The sequence below is a fragment of the Chiloscyllium plagiosum genome, chromosome 30 (genome assembly GCF_004010195.1).
Source record: "Chiloscyllium plagiosum isolate BGI_BamShark_2017 chromosome 30, ASM401019v2, whole genome shotgun sequence".
In the NCBI taxonomy this organism is placed as follows: Eukaryota; Metazoa; Chordata; class Chondrichthyes; order Orectolobiformes; family Hemiscylliidae; genus Chiloscyllium; species Chiloscyllium plagiosum.
This window is the reverse complement of record NC_057739.1, coordinates 36,212,163-36,230,838: the sequence shown is the minus strand read 5'-3', so window position 1 is coordinate 36,230,838 and position 18,676 is coordinate 36,212,163. Positions and strand designations below refer to the sequence as shown.

Genomic DNA, 18,676 nt, shown 5'->3' with positions numbered 1-18,676 from the left:
AATTCATATTCATATCAATTAATTTGCAAATATAGATAAAGACAAGAATCCTTTTGTTCTAATTAAGATTTTGTGTTTGAGTAAATTCTTAATGCTGGTAAATATTACATTTTCATTCATATAGTAGAACAAAGCAGTCAACCTTTTTACAAAATTGTATAAAATATATGTAGCTCTACGAGGATTTGTAATTTAATCCCATCCAATGTCATATGGAATCAATTAGATCCAAGAAATCACTGGACTGTTCTAAAGTGACTAATCCCAGCAGTGGAGGGCAATGACTTCTTCTGATTGCTGTTAATTGTATTAATGTGAGTCTCAGAAGAGGACAAGATCAAAAAAACTGAAAAACCTGGCAATGTTTCTGGTCTACTTCGTACAGGAGAGGTAATCTATTGACATCATACTCCCAACCAGTAGAATGAAATTTAAAATTGGTCAAATTGAATTCATGACATACTACATCTAGTCAAAATTCCAGACCAGCCAACCAAGTTGAAAAATTGCTCAGAGAAGGCAGTCTACTTGGTCGAAGTTTCAAAAGGCTGTTGGAAGAAAGGATACAAGAAATAACAAAATGGAAAGCCCGTTGTATATTTTTCATCCAAAAACAACACAACGAAACATTTTTCTCTGAAGCTCAACTGCTCATACATTATGAAACTGCCAACTTCAACTTTTCTTGTTCTTGTCGCATTGTTGATAACTATTTTTATTGGCTGCTATCCATATGGAAGTTACAATTAAATCCTCCACATTCTCTCTTTAAACCATTATATATTCCAAATTTTGATACACTGCCAATAAGGTCAGCTTCCCACTCCTTCCCAAGAGCAAGCTGGCCTTGTCAAGATGGGACATTTCAAGTTCATAACCATGGTAACTGCAATTACTGGGAAAGAACTGGAAAGGACCTGAGAGATGCAAGCTGTCAAATAACATGAAGACAATTGCCAAGTTTCAATCTGATCCTTTACAGCTTTAACAAGGCAAAAACCAGAACAGACCATTCAAATTAGCGCTGCAGATTTAACTCATTCCAATCTAGCAACTCCAGAATCAGCTTAAAGATCAAAACAAAGTGGATTAGAAAAACTAGGTAGTCGAATCAGAAACTAGGGTCTTAAGTTGAACAAAAGTGCATTCTTTCAAAACTCAGCTACGAATGTGTTCTAACCATGGCTAAAAAAAATCAAGAATTGTATAGATGTCTTTGTTTGATCTAATAAAGTTGTCAAAATAATGGTCAGCCTGAAGATGCGAGCAGTTTAGAACTCTGCAAAGGTGGACCAAGAGAAAAATAAGAAAGGAAAAAAGAGTGAAAGTAGATTAATGACAAAAATAAAGAAAAACACTTAAAGGCTTCTATAGGTATGTAGAAAGCACAAGCAAAAACAGATGCGGGCCCGTTTCAAATGCAGTCAGAAGAATTTATAATGGGGAATAAGATTCCTAACAATCTCCCAGAAATAAAGTCGAGAGACTAATATTAAAAAAGTGAGGAACTCAAATGTTAAAATTCGTTTTAAAAAATGAAATGAAAGAGAAGTCAATTGGATTTAAAGTACCCAAAACTCCAGCATCAGATGATCTACATCCCAATGTGTTGAAAGAAATGGCTGTAAAAGATACTGTATGCATTCAAGACAATATAGGTTTCAGCACATTGGAAAATAAAAAAGGTAACCTCACTGAAGTATAATATAAACATAGAAATTCCTACAGCTGAAGCCATTCTAAGGGGACAAGATAACAGTAATGTAAACTCTAATCAAATCATTTAGCTTTGGAATCAGATTAAGAGGAAAGTTAATCATCCTACACGCACTGACTAACATTTCCAGTTTAATTAACCCAATCAACATGAAGATTAAATTCATCCATAATTATTGCTCTATTCTTTTTACATGCTCCTATTACTTGTTGATTTATAGCCTTTCCCACAGAGTGGCTACTGTTTGGAAGTCTATACCTTACTTCTACTAATAGTGTAAGATAGATTTAAAGGAGACTCCATTAGACAAAGTGAAAAGGGAACAGAGTAGGCCATTCAGCCAATTGAGTCTGCTCTGCTATTCAAAATGATCATGACTGGTGGAACACTTCAATGCCTTTTACCCACCATATCCCCATTACCTTTTTTGCCTTTGGTAATCAGAAATCTATCAATCAATCTCTACCTTAAGCATTATCTAAAACTACATTTCCACAGCACACTATAGTACAGAATTCCAAAGATTCACAATCTTCGGAGTAAAAAATAAAATTTTCCTCATTTCAAACCTAAATAACATCTTCCTTATTTTTAAATTGTGCTGCATGGTTCAGGACTCCCCAATCAGGGAAACATTTTATCTGCAGCTATCCTGTCCATCCCAAGTATTTTGTAAAATTCAATGAGATCACCTCTCATTCTTCAAAACCCAAGAGAATATAAATCCAGCTTGTCCAACCTCTCCTCATAGAACAGTCTCACCACCCCAAGATCAAGTCTGGTGAACCTTTATGGCACTCCCTCTATGGCAATGATATCTTTCCAGAGACAAAGCAATTTAAAACTTTATATGGTACTGAAATGGCAGAGGTTGATCCTTTAAAGTGGAAGTTGGGGAGACAAAAGGTGAGGGCAAGGAGGACCCAATCACAATGTTGTGAGCGATGGGAAGGGGTAAGGGCAGAATCATGACTGATAGGTCAGATACGGTTGAGGGCCAGTACAAGTTTAGTCTAACCAAGCTCCTATACAACTGAAGCAACACTTCACTACTCTTGTACTCAATACTTTTGCAATAAAGGCTAATATTCATTCACCTTCCTCATATTTGCTGCCCCTGCATGTTAGTTTTCAGTTAATCAACAAAGACTCCTAGGTTCCATTCCAACTACATTTTCCAACCTCTTACCATTTAAGACATACTCTGTATGTCTGTTTCTTTTACCAAAGTGAATAAGCTCACACTTTTTCACATTAGATTCTATCTGCCATGATGTAGTCCATTCATTAAGTTAAAAATTAAACACCAGGTTGTAGTCCAATCACCTGACGAAGAAGCACCGCTTTGAAAGCTAGTGCCTCCAAATAAACCTGTTGGACTATAACCTGATGTTGTGTGATTTTTAACTTTGCTGAAAATGTGTTGCTGGAAAAGCGCAGCAGGTCAGGCAGCATCCAAGGAACAGGAGAATCAACGTTTCGGGCATAAGCCCTTCTTCAGGAAGGGCTGATCTCCTGCATCTGCAGTTCTCACTTTCTCCTCGATGATTTTTAACTTTGTCTACCTCAGATCAACACCAGCTCCTCCAAATCGTGGCTTCCATTCATTAACCCTGTCCAAATGTTGCCACCTTCCAAAAGAGCGCTACTGACATGGTTCCCTTCTTCCATAACTGTGATGTCCTGCACACTGTGGTTGTTAGGGCCTTAACCACATCTGACCTATCACCAGTGCTTCATTCTTTACCCCTTCCCATTGCTCACAACATTGTGATTGGGACTTCACTTTTCATTTCACTAGCCTCCACATTCAATGGATCATCCTCTGCCATTCCAGACAACTCCAGCAGAACACCACCAAACACATCTTTCCTTCGCTCCCCCGATTGCATTTTGCAGGGATCGTTTCCTCTAAGACACTCTAATCCATTCCTCGATGACCACCAACATCACCCCTCCTTTCCAAGAGACCACAGAAGGTGCAACACCTGTCCTTTCATCTCTTCCCTGCTCACCATCCAAGGGCCGTAACAGTCTTTTCAGGTGAAGCAGCATTTCACCTGTACCTCCTCCAATCTGGTGTACTGCATTCACTATATCCAATGTGGCTTACTTTAAATTGGAAAAGCCAAACACGGACTGGGTGACCACTTTGCGGAACACCTCCAGCCCATCCGCAAGCATGATCCCAACCTTCCTGTAGCTGGTCATTTTAATACAGCATCCTGCTCTCATGACTACTTGTCTGTCCTTGGCGTGCTGCAAAGCTTGAGTGAATCACATTGCAAACTGAAGGAACAACATCTCATCTTCAGACTAGGCACTTTACAACCTTCTGGACTTAATATTGTGTTCAACACCTACAAATTGTGAACTTGCTCCCATTTCCTCCTTTTCTTTTAGTTACTTGTTGTATTGTGTCACCATGTCCTCTTTCCCCCCCAGTGGGACCATCTGTTCTTTGCAGTTTGGCAATTGGACACACTATTGTTCTGTCATTCTCAGATTTCATTCACTTAATCTGCAGAGCATGTCAGCTTCGATCCCTGTTTGATGTTTTCCCCAATGCATTAGATCATTTTTCTAACTTATACTATGAATAACTAAGCAATGTAAATTATTTTCCTTTTTTTCCATCATTTCTCTGTTCTGTATCTAAGATCTGTACCTTGGTACTTTGTACCTAAGATGGCACCATGTGGGGTGACATTGTAAACTTTTCACTGTACCCATGTACTTCCATACTTGAGTACACATGACATTAAAGGTTATTCTATTCTATTCCATTCCATTCTATTCATGAAGAGTCTTGAAATGTTAGCTTGCTGTCTCCCCCCAAATGCTGCCTGAGTCACTGTGATTTCTGACATTTCTTGTTTTTAGTACAGATTCCAGCACATTCATAAGACTATAAGACATAGGAGCATAAATTAGGCCATTCAATTCAGCAAGTCTGTTCCACCATTCAATCATGGCTGATAAGTTTCTCAACCCCATTCTCCTGCTTGCTCCCCATAACCCTTGATCCCTTGAAACTCAAGAAACTATCTATCTCAGTCTTAAATATAGTCAAAGACCTGGCCTCCACAGCCTTCTGTGGCAACGAATTCCATTGATTCACTACTCTCTGGCTGAAAAGGTTTCTCCTTATCTCCAATCTAAAAGTCTTTCCTTTACTCTAAGGCTATGCCCTTGTATCCTAGTCTCTTCTACCAATGGAAATATCGTCCCAATATCTGCTCTGTCCAGGTCATTCAGTATTCTGAGAGTTTCAATTAGATTGGCCCCTCATCCTAAGCTCCATCAAGTATAGACCGAGAGACCTCTTATGTTAAAACTTTATATTCCTGGGACCATTCTTGTGAACATACCCTGAACACACTCCAGCGCCAATACATCTTTCCTGAGATATGGGATCCAAAACTGCGCACAACACTCCAAATGTGATCTGATCAAAAGAGCCTCAAAAGTACATATATTTGTATTCAAGTCCTCTCAAAATAAATGCCATTATTACATTTGCCTTCCTAACTACTGATTCAACCTGAAAGTTTACCTCGAGAGAATCCTGGACTAGAACTCCCAAGTCTCGTTGCACTTCAGACTTCTGAATTTTCTCCCCATTTAGAAAATAGTCCATGCCTTTATTCTTCCTACCAAGGTTCATGACCTCACACTTTCTCATGTAGTACTCCATTTGCCACTTCTTTGTCCACTATCATAACCTGTCAAAATCCTTCTGCAGCCTCCCCTCAATTCTACTCATCTCTCTACCTATCTTTGCATCATCTGCAAACTTAGCAAGAATAAGTTCCTTCATCTAGATCAATAATGTAATAAGGGAAAATTTGTGGTCCCAACCCTGAGCCTTGCGGAACACCACTTGTCACTGACCACCAGCCTGAGAAGGACCATTTTATCCCCACACTCTGCTTTCTGCCAGACAGCCAAGCTTCTATCCATGCTAGCACCTTGCCTCTAACACCATAGGCCCTTACGTTACTCAGAAGCCTCCTGTGCAGCACCTTGTCAAAAGCCTTCTTGAAGTCCAGGTAGATAACATCCATTGGCTCTCCTTGGTTTAACCTGCTCATTACTTCCACCAAGAATTCTAGCAGATTTGTCAGGCATGACCTCCCCTTGATTAAACCATGCTGACTTTACCCTATTTTACATACACTTCTAAGTATTCAGAAGTCTCGGTGGGTCTTTGTAAGCTTTCCAATCCTCTGTGTTTCCTACTACTCTTTGCCATATTATATGCTTTCTTTTTTGTTTTTATGCTATCCCTGACTTCCCCAGTCAGCCATGGTGCCTCACCCTCCCTGTACCATGCTTCTTTTTCCTCAGGATGAATCTCTGCAGTGTCAGCCGAATTATTCCCAGAAACTCCTGCCATTGCTGTTCCACTGTCTTTCCTGCCAGGGTCCTCTCCCAGTCAATTCTACCCAGCCCATGCCTCTGTAATTGCCTTTATTCAGCTGTAAAACAATTGCCTCTGATTCGATCTTCTCCCTCTCAAATTGCAAAGCAAATTCGATCATATTATGATAACTGCCTCCTAAAAGATTGCTTCACCTTAAGATCCCTTATCAAATCTGCTTCGTTGCACAACACTAAATCCATTATTGCTTGTTCCATAGTGGAACCACCACAAGCTGCTCCAAAAAGCTATTTCATAGACATTCCACAAATTTCTTTTCCTGCAATCTCAGTGATGCCCACATCATACCTGCCAATTTTGATTTGTGCCACAAACTCATTTACCATATTCCTCATATATTTTACATTCAGATAGCGCACCTTCAGTCCTGTATTAACCGGCCCTCTTCTCGTTGTCATTTGTGGTCCAATGTGCTTGAAGTTTGATTGCTAATCCTTTCCAAACACTCTGTCTTATCGGTGTCTGTGCTGAAGATTTTAATAACCTCTCCTGACTTCTACACTCTTATCTCCTCCTTTAATTCAGGTTTTCTAATTTCCCCTATAAGTGAACCCTTGCCATGCTGGTTGGGGTGAGGGATTGTTTTAAAACACAAAAGACACCATTGCTGTGTAACTGTCTGGCACCTGATTAGTACCATATAGGAGCCCAGCACTAGAGAATACACACTGGTGGGGAGAGATTGCTTAGTTTTACACAGTGTGAACTGGAGACCTGTTTGGACCTTTGCACAGTCATGTGAAATACTGCAATTCTAGTGCATATCTTGTAATCTGAAGATGACCGGGAAATCCACGTAACTGATGTAATTGAAAATTGAACAAATACGTAAATCAAATTATGATTGGAGATGCAGTCTGAATGCTGTTGCCCTGACCATATTTGTAGAATAGATCTGTTGTCTTGTTTAAGCCAGCATTCACTCTATTTGCAGTATCATTTTAAAATACAACAACAATTGGCCTAATTAGCAGGATAATCTGTCAGTAGCCAGGAAACGAGAGAAGCACACACAAGAAGTGGGCGAGTACCTTTATTTGCCACATACAGACCATACTGGCTGGATGACTAGAGGTAGCTGAGTGAAACAAGACAAACTTGTAGACTGCAAGATGAAACAAAGCAACAGCATGCAGCGCTACAAACTATCAGGTAGAATAACCCCATTACAGAACCAGTAGGCCAGAATCACCTTTGGTTGGATCAACAGTTTGTGTGAGATTGGAGTGAAAATCACTGCATGGCAAAGTCAGAGACAGATCATGGCCACAGAGTTAATGAGAAACGACACTAGTGATTGTGGGCAAGAATAGGGGCATGCCTTAAGTCGGCACTTCTAGTTGCAAACCAGGGTTTAATAACAAAATTTTTAATGTATAAAAAGGAAAAGGGTAGTTGATTGGAATGTTAGAGAAGGGTTCCAACTCAAGGGATTCATGAGAGATGTAAAAGTCATAGAGTCAAAGATCTACATCACAGGAAAAAGCCCTTTGTCCCATCAGGTCTGCGCCAGTTAAGAACATGATGTGGAGGAGCCAGTGTTGGACTGGGGTGGACAAAGTTAAAAATCACACAACACCAGGCTATAGTCCAACAGGTTTATTTGGAAGCACTACCTTTCGAAGCTCTGCTCCACCACAATCACCCAATGAAGGAGCAGTATTCTGAAAGCTAGTGCTTCAAAATAAATCTTTTGAACAATAACCTGGTGTTGCATGATTTTTAATCATTTAAGAACAAGCACCTAACTATTCAACTCCCATTTTACAGCACTTAGCCGTAGCCTTGAATGCTTTGCCATCACAAGTACACATCTAGATAGTTTTTAAATGTTGAGGATTTCTGCCTCTACCACCTTTACAGGCAGGAAGTTCTGGATTCCCACCACCCCTGGGTGAAAAGGCTTTTCTTACATATTATCTAAATCTCCTGCCTCTCGGGCAGAAGATACAGAAGCTTGAACACACATATTAACAGGTTCAAGAACAACTTCATCCCTGCTGTTATTTGACTGCTGAATGGATTTCTCTAATTTCAAATCTAATGTTGATCTTGCTTTTGTGCAATTCCTTTTTGCCTTATATGTTATGATCTGTCTGTACTGCTCGCAAAGCACAACTTTTCATTGTACTCAGATACAAGTGATAACAATAAATAATAAAGGGATAAGAGGATAGATGTAGGAGGAAGTTTTTCTTGGCTAACATGACCTAGAACCAAGGACACAGTCTCAGTAAAAAGGACAGACCCAATTTGAGACTGAGATGAAGAGAAATTTCTTTCCTCAAAGTGTGGTGAATCTTTAGAATTTTCTATCTCTGAGGGTGGTAGTTGAATTGGTTCAAAACAGAGATTAATAGATTCTATATAGTCAAAACATCAAAGGTTACAGAGAAAGTGCAGTAAAATGGTACTGAAAAAGAAGATTATTCGCCATCTCAGTGCACAGCTGAGTGGACTCCAAAGACCGTAAGACCAATTTCTTTTCCAAATTCTCAATATTTTATCTAAGTAATGACAAATTGTCCATAAATCTTGTTTTATTTACTAGTCCCCATCTTGTGAGAAGACAGTAAGGTCCAAATTGAGTTTCCTGAAGAAGGGCTTATGCCCAAAACGTCGATTCTCCTGTTCCCTGGATGCTGCCTGACCTGCTGCGCTTTTCCAGCAACACATTTTCAGCCCAAATTGAGTACAGACTGTTTCAAGTAAGTGAAATAAGCAAAAGCTATACTAGATTAGAATAAAAATGTTAGATTTATTATTGTCGGATTTGGACCTGTAATCCGTCCATCACAATCGTTTTCGGGTCATGCTAACAAACATCTGAAACAAGCAGATGCCACATAATGAGCTGTGAAGTTGCAGGAACAACAATATTCACATGCCCAGAGTATGTCACTGAGTGTGACTTGATTTATAAACAGCTTAACCAGTGATTCTGGTCACTCAAGATCCAAGTTATTTTTAAAACGCTTAAAATGATGCAGTCATTACTGACAAGAAGTTCACATATGGCTCAACTCAGGTCCTGTCCATTCACCTACCCAAGCATCACAACTCCTCACCACATCTCAGAGAGCTTAACTGAGGACTGTAGCTGAAGATTTCTGGACCACAAGTTCACAAACAAATTTAGCTGGCCAAACAAAATTACTGGCCATTACTAATTATTGACCAAAGATATTGTTTTATGTGAGAACCTATATAATGCATAAGCAGAATAACCAGAGCAGAGATCATATGAGTCCAATGTGTCTACACAAAATCCACAGTCATGCATGGTCTGACAAAGATTATTGAAAAGTGATTGAGACGAAGAACAATGATTTGTTTCATGCCCTATATCTCAAGATCACGGATGTTAATTAGATTATGCACCATCTATCTGGTCTGGTTGAGACTGGCAAGTTCAAAAGGAATCAAAAAGTTCAACCTACTGATTAATATTATCTATGGTTTAATAATATTCAGGGCAATGCATCTTCCTTGCTAGACCATCTGTGAAGTTCTGTGTAATGTTCCACTTAAAGTAGTTGAACTTTAAGCTTTTATTTACTGCTTGTATATCTGATCACCACATAAAAGGAAGGATATATTTGTTCTTGGGAGAGTAGAGAAACGAGCAATGAAAATGATTTTTCGCATTAGGAATGAAACAGATTTAGTATATGAATGTGCCAAAACAATCTCCTACTATGATTCAGACATTTGAAAACACTTCTAAAGAGCAGTGTTTGTTCATTGCAAATTTATCAAGTTTAAAAATCCAAGTAATCACTGCAGAGCTGTGTTGTATTTTGTCATGTACGAATGTGTATGCTTGGGATTAAGGGGATATAGTTTAATTCTGAATAGTAGCTTAGTTCCCAATCAGCTTTGCCACTTTTTTATTAAAACGCATATTCTTTAAACAAGTTACTTTTAAATTTATTCAAGAAATCTGGTAAAATTCTCTTGTTCTATATTACAGTAATTGAAATAAACAAATTGACGTGTGTGGTGACAAAATAGAACCAAGACACTTTTAGTACAACTTGTAGAATAGTGGAGCTTGAATACTAGTGCATTTGTCTGATCTGAGCTATTATATTGCAGAAAATAAATCCATTTTCAGTACATCTTAACATCAGTCTCATAAGGGGACCCCCAACTGCTAATGTTGCATTGCTAATTCCTCAACCGTATGTCCTTTGAGTGTCAAACACTTTTCAGTTTTGTTTTATAAGTACAATAAAATCTGTTCTAAACTCATCAAAAGAAAGATCTGTCCAACAGACTCAACAAGATTCAAAATAAATCCTACTGTCCTTTTATGCTTTATTTCTCATTCCTATTCATTTGTCTTCACTTCTTTACCTTTTGTTACATAACTTCAAACAAGTAATGATATTGTTCAAAGTAAAAATGAAAAGCATAATGAAAGTACATTTCAAAATTAAACAGTTTAATTATAAACACTTCCACAATCAAATATTTTTGTGCTTCAATAGAAAACTGAACTTACTAGGATGCAGAGGACTATGGTTGTCAATTTTCAACGTTTTATGTATCCTTCTTATATCAAAGCAAGACTAGGAATAACAACAGAACAAATATTATTTGGATGAACTCAGAGAGAGTGATACAAGTTTATCATAACCCCAAGACCAAACAAGATCTTGGGGTTTATTTTACGCCCACTGTAATACTAATTTCTTCACTCAAATTTCCTAATTGCTCAAATATACAATTTTAATATTCTTTTATACTATTGAAAAACAGCAGCTGAGTAACTACATTTGGAGTAATACTCTTCTGCTTCAAATAAATTGTCTTTTTTAAAAATATATAAATGCCAGAAGGAATTGTCAAAGCAAAAATACTGACATCATTTCACAAGATTTTTTTCATTTTGTTTTTGAAATACATTCCTATTCCAAAATAAAAGAATTCCAAAGAACTGCAGACACTGAAAATCAGAAATTGCTGGATAAACTCATCCAGTCAGGCAGTATCTGTGGACAGAAAGCATAGTTAGTGTTTCAGAACTATTCTGAAGAAGGGTCACTGGTCACAAAATTTTAACATTGCTTTCTCTCCAGGGATACTGCTGAGTTTTGTCAACAATTTCTGATTTTGTTATAATCCTATTTTCAAAACTTTTATGCCAAGCCTTCCCTTAACCAATTTTATAAATATGACATAATTTAAAAAGTAAGATATTTGTGACATCACAAGCAGAAATTTAAAGATATAGCCAAATCCGGATAAAGCAGTACCTAAAATTTCAAACAGCTGGTATTGTTAAAATACTTGAGTAAATCAATAAAATTGTTACACTGCGGAACAGTGACTTACCTCAGAAGTACAGGCCAGTTCAGTACACTCTAAGATTGTTTCCTCAACAAATGGGTTCCATGAATTATGGAAAAAAAACCGGAATGGGTAGTGGTGTACGACTACATCAGTACACTTGGTTTTGTGTGATTTTGCATGTGTAACGATCACTGAGATTTTAGGAAGAAGGGCGCTTTTATTTATGGAATTGACTGCAAATCTTGGGATGAGAGAACAGTTTTGAAGTTTCACGTCAAAAGTTTGTAATTTTCCAAATGAAGGCAGTAAAATCTACAAAAATATAAATTTTGCAAGTTATGTAACACCAACATATATAAAATGTCTTCATCATTAAAACAGATCATCAAACTGCACTATGTTTCCATAGGTTTAGGTAAATTATCATTCCAATTTTTAAAAAAAATCAGTCAAGAGTTTCTATTACTATTTTATTAAATATATCGATAATGTTAATTTTTCAGTCTCTGCAAACACTAATTTTGAAAGCAAATGTACAGGAAGCAAAGTTTGACAGAATACAAGTAAAGAATACTATGCTGAGACAATTCCAATATGATCAATCAAATTCATGAATTTTCAGTGGATATGTGACAAATGATCCTAGACTCTTTCCACACTGATTCTTGATAGATCTTGATAGATGTCCTTTCTAACTGCAATTGTAAAAGTGGTTTACAATTGCAGTTAGAAAGGACATCAGCCCTATAGTGAATCAGCACCCAATTTATTGTTTAAAAGCAAATTACTGCGGATGCTGGAATCTGAAACCAAAAGAGAAAATGCTTTACACTCTTAGGTCAATTAAACCCCTGTAATGCACAACAAAAGGAATAACAAGAATTCATACTGGCAGCTATACTGGGCTCTTTATTTGGAAGAGGATTGAATAAAGTTCAATATTTAGGGAAAAATACAACTGTGAATCCAACAAAGAAGAGAGCCATAAGAAGCTGAATAAATTCTCTTAATCAATTCAATATCTAATTGTTTTCAAAGCAAGATTCATTTTAAGATCGCGCTTGAATTTCAAAAATTGAATCTGATGACTCATTTAGTCAAATAAGAATGAATTCAATTCTCTAATTCTTTTAATGTGTTCTTCATTCACATTACAATAAATATATTTATTACAAATCTCTCGTCATATGTGCACACAATTAAACCGAGAGCAAGTTATAAATCTACAATGTATTTTTGAGGAATAACTTATTTTAATTTCACGAATTATGCATTAAATGAGGTTATTGTTTTCTCCTCTTCAAAGATATTCATGGTAATAGACATATTTACTTTCCGTTTCCATGGATTAGATAAGATTTGATGGTCCATTGAAAAAACAAGGCAAACCAGGAGCATCCATTTCATGTGCAAGACACAGTATTATGCGTATCATGTGATAGAAAATCCAGAAAACAGACACAAAATTCAAAAGTCAGAAGGAGAATTTTAAGTGCCAGGTAATTAATAAGGATTGCAAGTATATTACATTAATATTGACAGATTTTTGAGGGATGGCTCTTTGTCTGCTTGTTTAAAGTAACATGACAGCAAAAAAAATCAAAGAAGATACAAATAGAAAGGGGTGAGGCGAGGGGGCAGTGTGTGTGTGAAGAGATCATTAATAAACTAGTTCATGTAGGATAAAAGCGTTTGACCGGATGGGTTAGATCTGCACACGTTAAAAATTATGGATAAAAAAGTTATTAGAAAAGTGAACAATATCTGAGAATTTGCAGAAATCTAATGTGATTCCTATTAAAATAAGTTAGAATATGTCCAGTGAATATTAAGACTTAAAGTGGTGGTAGGAAAGATAATGGAATTCTTCTTCAAAAGATGTAACTAATGTAGAAACAGAAGATATAACGAAGAGTTGTCAGCACGGATTCTGAAAAAGCAAGCTATCACAGTTTAACCTTGAGTAAATTTTATTTTGTTGCGAATGTTATACAGACTCTTGACTTCCTGGTCAATGAATTACATGCATCACATCACTTAACATGAGCTAATTGCACGTAAAGATTTCAGTAGATCAACGAGATCACAACTTGAAAAGCAGGAGGAAGACATGGAGACAATGATCAACACCTAATTAAGTAGAAGAGAGGGGAACCTGGATTATGGTTAAAGGAGCAAGGAAGAAAAATCCAGCACCTTCTCAAACAATGTGTAAGTACAGGTATGACACCTTCAGAAAGAGAAAAGTAGACTTAATACAAGTAGGGTTGAAATGAAAGGAAGTAAAAACTGGTGACAGAAAGCTACTTCTCCCTGTTTCTACCGGTGACAGCCAAACTATAACATCACAGGAAAATAGATAGGTTACCTCTTCTGAGTCTATTTTGATTGGCAAAGTGATTTAAATTAGGAGAGACAATGCAGCTATACAGGTAAGAAATTCACTTTTAAAACTTTTCACATCAAAATTAATTAATTAAATAGAAGAGATAGCTAGGTGGATGATGTGAAAGCAACTGTGGGACTGGGTGGATGCTGGTGCGACCCATGATGACCACAACTACAGCAAGTTCTGCTTATTTGAGGAACATTGGCTCAAAGTTGATGAGCCAAAGTCTGAGGTGTGGACACTGACATATCAGGAATGGTCAGAGGTACTTGGGTACTGTTTCAGGAGGCAATTATATTCCTTAGGTTAAATACATCAAACTTAGTCTGTGGTCAGAGACAGGAGGCTATGACTGCAACTAAGGCGGGTACTGGGATCCAGAATTTAACTATGCGCAGCCTCAGCTGATGGCTATTTCCAGTAGGTAGAAGGTTCGTGCTTCCAGTATGGATGAGGGCACAGATTGCAGGCAAGGTGAACAAACTGACCAGTGCACCATGAAAATGGTGAAGGGGGAGCAGGCAGAGAAATAGAGTAATAATATGGGAAAACATATTTAGGGAAACAGATAATCTTTTCTGCAGCAAAGACACAGAGTTTTGATGACCCTCTTTCCTACCTGGTGCTAAACTTCAAAACATCTCTTCTGTGCTGGAAAGGAACTCAAGGTGTGAGGGGAAGGATCCAGTTGCCAAAGAGTCATAGTCAGAGCTGTACAGCATGGAAACAGACTTTTCGGTCCAACTCATCCATGCTGACCAAATATCCTAACCTAATCTAGTCCCACTTGGCCTATGTCCCTCTAAACCCTTCCTATTCATATATCCATTCAGATGCAATTTAAACATTGTAATTATACCAGTCTCCACCACTTCCTCTGGCAGTCCATTCCATACATGCACCATCTCTGCGTGAAAAAGCTTAGGTCCCTTTTAAATCATTCCCCTTTCACTTTAAACTTATGCCCTCCAGTTTTGGGCTTCCCCCACCCTGGAGAAAAGACCTTGGCTATTCATCTTATCTATGCCTCTCATGATATGTCATGGTCTACGTAGGTACTAACAACATATGCAGTCTGGGAAAGAAAGTTCGCTGAGGGATTGGGTGCAGAAACACAAAAGTTAATAATCTCCATATTATCACCTAAATCAAGGGCAAATTGGCATAGGGTAAATTAGATTATAAGGGTAAATGTGAGAGTTGAAAATTCATGTGGGTGAAATAGATTCCAACTTGTGGGGCATTGGCTACCGTACTGGGGAAAGACAGCATAGTTCCAATGGAGCCCGTACCAATGGACCAATGCTCAGACCAGTGTCCCTCTGAATCATATAACTAGGGTTGTAGAAACAGATTTAAACTAATGAATGGAAACAAGTTAGATTTTTATGCATTAGAGTTTAGAAAAATGAGAAGTGACCTTCTTGAAACTTACAATATTCTTAGGGGGCCTGACAGGGTATATGCTGAGATGTTCCCACAAGTTGGGGAAACCTTGAGCAAGGATATAGTCAAAGATTGAGGGGACATTCATTTAAAACTGAGATACAAAGGATAGTGATTGTCCAAAATTCTCCAAGTCAGACAGTTGTGAAGGCTAGAACAAAGTACTTAAAGAGGAGATCAATAGACTTTTGAAATATCAAGCAGTTAAGGGCTATGAATATATGGCATAAGAGGAGTTGAAGCCTAGGGCAGATCAGTCATAATCCATTTGACTAGAAGAGCAGGTTTGAGGGATTGAATGGTATATTCCTGCTCCTGTATGTTCTTAACACAGTAAGAGAAATATAAGCATAACAGTCAATTAGAGATCAAACATAAAAACATCAAACTAATTTAAAATTCAGGTAAAATATTATTGTACCTCTCCAATGACATCTGTGTTGTTGTAAATTTTTGAAAATGACTTTTTAAGGTCACAATATTCAAGAATTCTGATATATGATCTATCGCCAATCATGTTACGTTTAACAAGATCACAAACTTCTTGCACTTGTGGGCAGCGCACCTAATTAAGGAAAAATCAGAAAATAAAACCAGTAATCACAATATCTTCTCATTTATTAAAGGGAATTTTAATTCCAAATATGGTTATGAACAGATGAATAGTCAATAAATTAACCAAGAAAGAAAGCACTTTTCATGACTTCAAGATATCCCATGGTATTCTGTAGTGAACTAATTATTAACCTTGCAAGTGTAGTCCGCATGTAATGCAGACAAGTGCTGCACTTAACTTGATAAAGCAATACCCTACAACATTGACACAAGTAACCTACTAGCTAAGGGAAATTATCTATCATACATATTGGGTAACACAAAATTCTCCCAATCCCCTTCAAGCGTACCAAGGTTCACCTCTGAAAGAAGGAAGGATCTCAGTTTAAAGTTTCATTCAAAAAACCCCACTCTGAAATGTAGCATACTGGTTGGTCAACATATCAACCATCCTACGTTGAAGTGTCAAGTTACATTATGTAATCAAATCACTGGAATGCAGTGTGAACCCATGTCTTTTAAGAATTAGCAATGTGACTGGATTAACAGATCATAGCAAATGGCTTGAGTGCTGTTGTAATATTCAAAATGCTAACAGTCTACTGGTTTGATTTTCCCCGCAGGCTTCTGAACCTGCCATTGCGCTCAAGAAAAGCACTATGTGAAAACAGTTATTCAATGAGTTCTTTTCAAAAGAAAGAATGGGCAACTAGTGGCTAAAGGGTACTGTTCAATTCAGGACAGCTGGTGGGTTCCAGAGCTGGATGGCCAATCAGATTCGTCTAGCTTGAAAACAGTAGCAGAAAGGCATGGCATGTAATTGAGGAAAAGGGTACTTCAAAAAGAAGTCACTTTGTCTCAAGACTTCTATAAATTTAGAATAATAATGTCCTTTACAGGTAAGTGACAATTGTGGCCAGGAAACTATTTTTACAAGGTGGCATATACCTTAGCCTCTGGAGCCCTGGTGCTCTCGTCTGCTGCTTTCACATTTGTCATAGTCATCATTCATGGCTCTTACGTAGCTGTTAATTAGTTTAAACAGCTACATGCCAGCTGTGGACAGATTACCTTGTCATCCCCAGTATGAAGTTTAGAAATTTAGACATTTGCTGGAGGTGCCATTTTCAGTTCCTGTCCATCTCCAATCTTTGCCCCAGCAGAGGCTAAAAATCCAACCCAAGAAAATTATAAGCTGGAAAACCACTTTGCATAGAAGCTAGTCAGATAATGGTTACTTATTAAGCAAATCTCTTGTCTTGAAGACACTGTATTTTGTAATGCATTCTGAATTTCCATTAGTGCTTTGAGGATTGATTCATACATTCATTATTGTTAGTAAACTGCAAATAACATATATTTGCATAATACATACATTACCATAGAATCCATACCATAGCCATAGAAGCATAGAATACAATACATTGCCATATATTTGCAGGAAATGAGGCCTGCTCCAAATAGGGAAACATTTTCAACTTGGAACGGAGCAATTCTTCAAACTGTGACCTAAAAATGACAATCTTTCTTGTCAGCCCTCATCATTTGCATTCTAGACACACTGTATGGATATGTGCACTAACTGTAGAACCTTTGAACAAGTGTAAAACCATAAGGAATAGGAACAGGAGTAGGCTGTTCAGCCCCTTGAGCCTGCTCTGCCATTCCTGACATCCAAGAAGCATTACAATAATTACTGTTCTCGTTGTCTAACTGACTTTACCTAAATATAATCTCTGGTCGACCAACTAGCACAGGGTGCAAAACCATGGTTTCACTGCAGCAGAATCAATAATAGACTTTTTAAAAAATTGATGGCAAAGGAACACAAAGGTGTGCAAATCATGATTCAGTCAGTCATTACTACAGTATTGATGGTATTAGAGGCAGACTTCCATCATTTTCAAATTGTTATTTAAATATGGGATGTAAGCCTCACTGGCAAGAATAACTTTTATTGCACATATATCCCAATTGTTCCTGAATTGTAGTGAGTCATCTTCTTGAACTATTTCAAGTCTATGCAGTATGTTGCAAGTGCATTCATAATGCATTTTAATGTACTTATTTTGAAATGACTAAGTGTTTTATTAGGGCATTCCAGAGGCCAGTTAAGAGTTAACCACACTGCTTTGGGTTTGGTGTAACATTTAGGCCAGACAATAAACAGGATAACTTTAGTGAACCACTTGAATTTTTCTGACAATTCAGTAGTTTCACTATTACTAATGAAATTAGCATTTTATTCCACTTCACAATCTACCATGGATTATAAATCATGTATTATGCTTGTACTCTGCAAATGATTTTTAGATACATGTTTCAAATTTACAGATTGGTTGTGCACAACAAAACTTGTTTGCATCAGGTACATGCACTGAAAAGATTACTTACATCATGTATGATTTCAGTTCCATTGTATAACTTCACCTTTAGCTGTATAGAAAGGAAGGTTTGGTTAGAGTTGATTTTCTAAATTGATTACACACTGATTGGCTTAAGTAAAAAACAAGCAATAGGCCGTGCTGAATTTGACACATATTCTCTTTATGTATTTTAATCTATTTGGCAGTTCTTTCTCCCACATGAGATAACTTGTACCTTGTTTATGTAGTTGCCTCCGCTTTCAGTAGTGTTACATTCTGTGTAAGGGATGTACTTTAGGTAGAAATGCGTTTCATTACGGTTTCCTTTGCAATTATCATCCAATAATGTTATTTCTTGAATTGGTTTCTGAGAAAAGAAAAGAGATGTAAAAGGAAAAGAAAAAAACTTACTTAAATTTTAATGCACAAGCTCAGGATTGATAAAAATAAACTGAACTGCG

General features: G+C 37.3%; 1 protein-coding gene across 5 annotated transcripts in view; it reads right to left on the bottom strand.

The window, feature by feature from the left end:
* LOC122564914 (endoglin-like) overlaps positions 1 to 18,676 on the bottom strand; it is a 133,958-nt gene that overhangs the window by 37,380 nt on the left and 77,902 nt on the right. For all 5 annotated transcript variants that reach the window (XM_043720383.1, XM_043720381.1, XM_043720382.1 and 2 more), the window contains exons 11-15: positions 18,451 to 18,582; positions 18,244 to 18,285; positions 15,716 to 15,859; positions 11,502 to 11,771; positions 10,669 to 10,735 (exon numbers count right to left, since the gene is read on the bottom strand). In XM_043720383.1, coding sequence (XP_043576318.1) covers positions 10,669 to 10,735; positions 11,502 to 11,771; positions 15,716 to 15,859; positions 18,244 to 18,285; positions 18,451 to 18,582 — 655 coding nt within the window. The remainder of the gene's footprint in view (positions 1 to 10,668; positions 10,736 to 11,501; positions 11,772 to 15,715; positions 15,860 to 18,243; positions 18,286 to 18,450; positions 18,583 to 18,676) is intronic.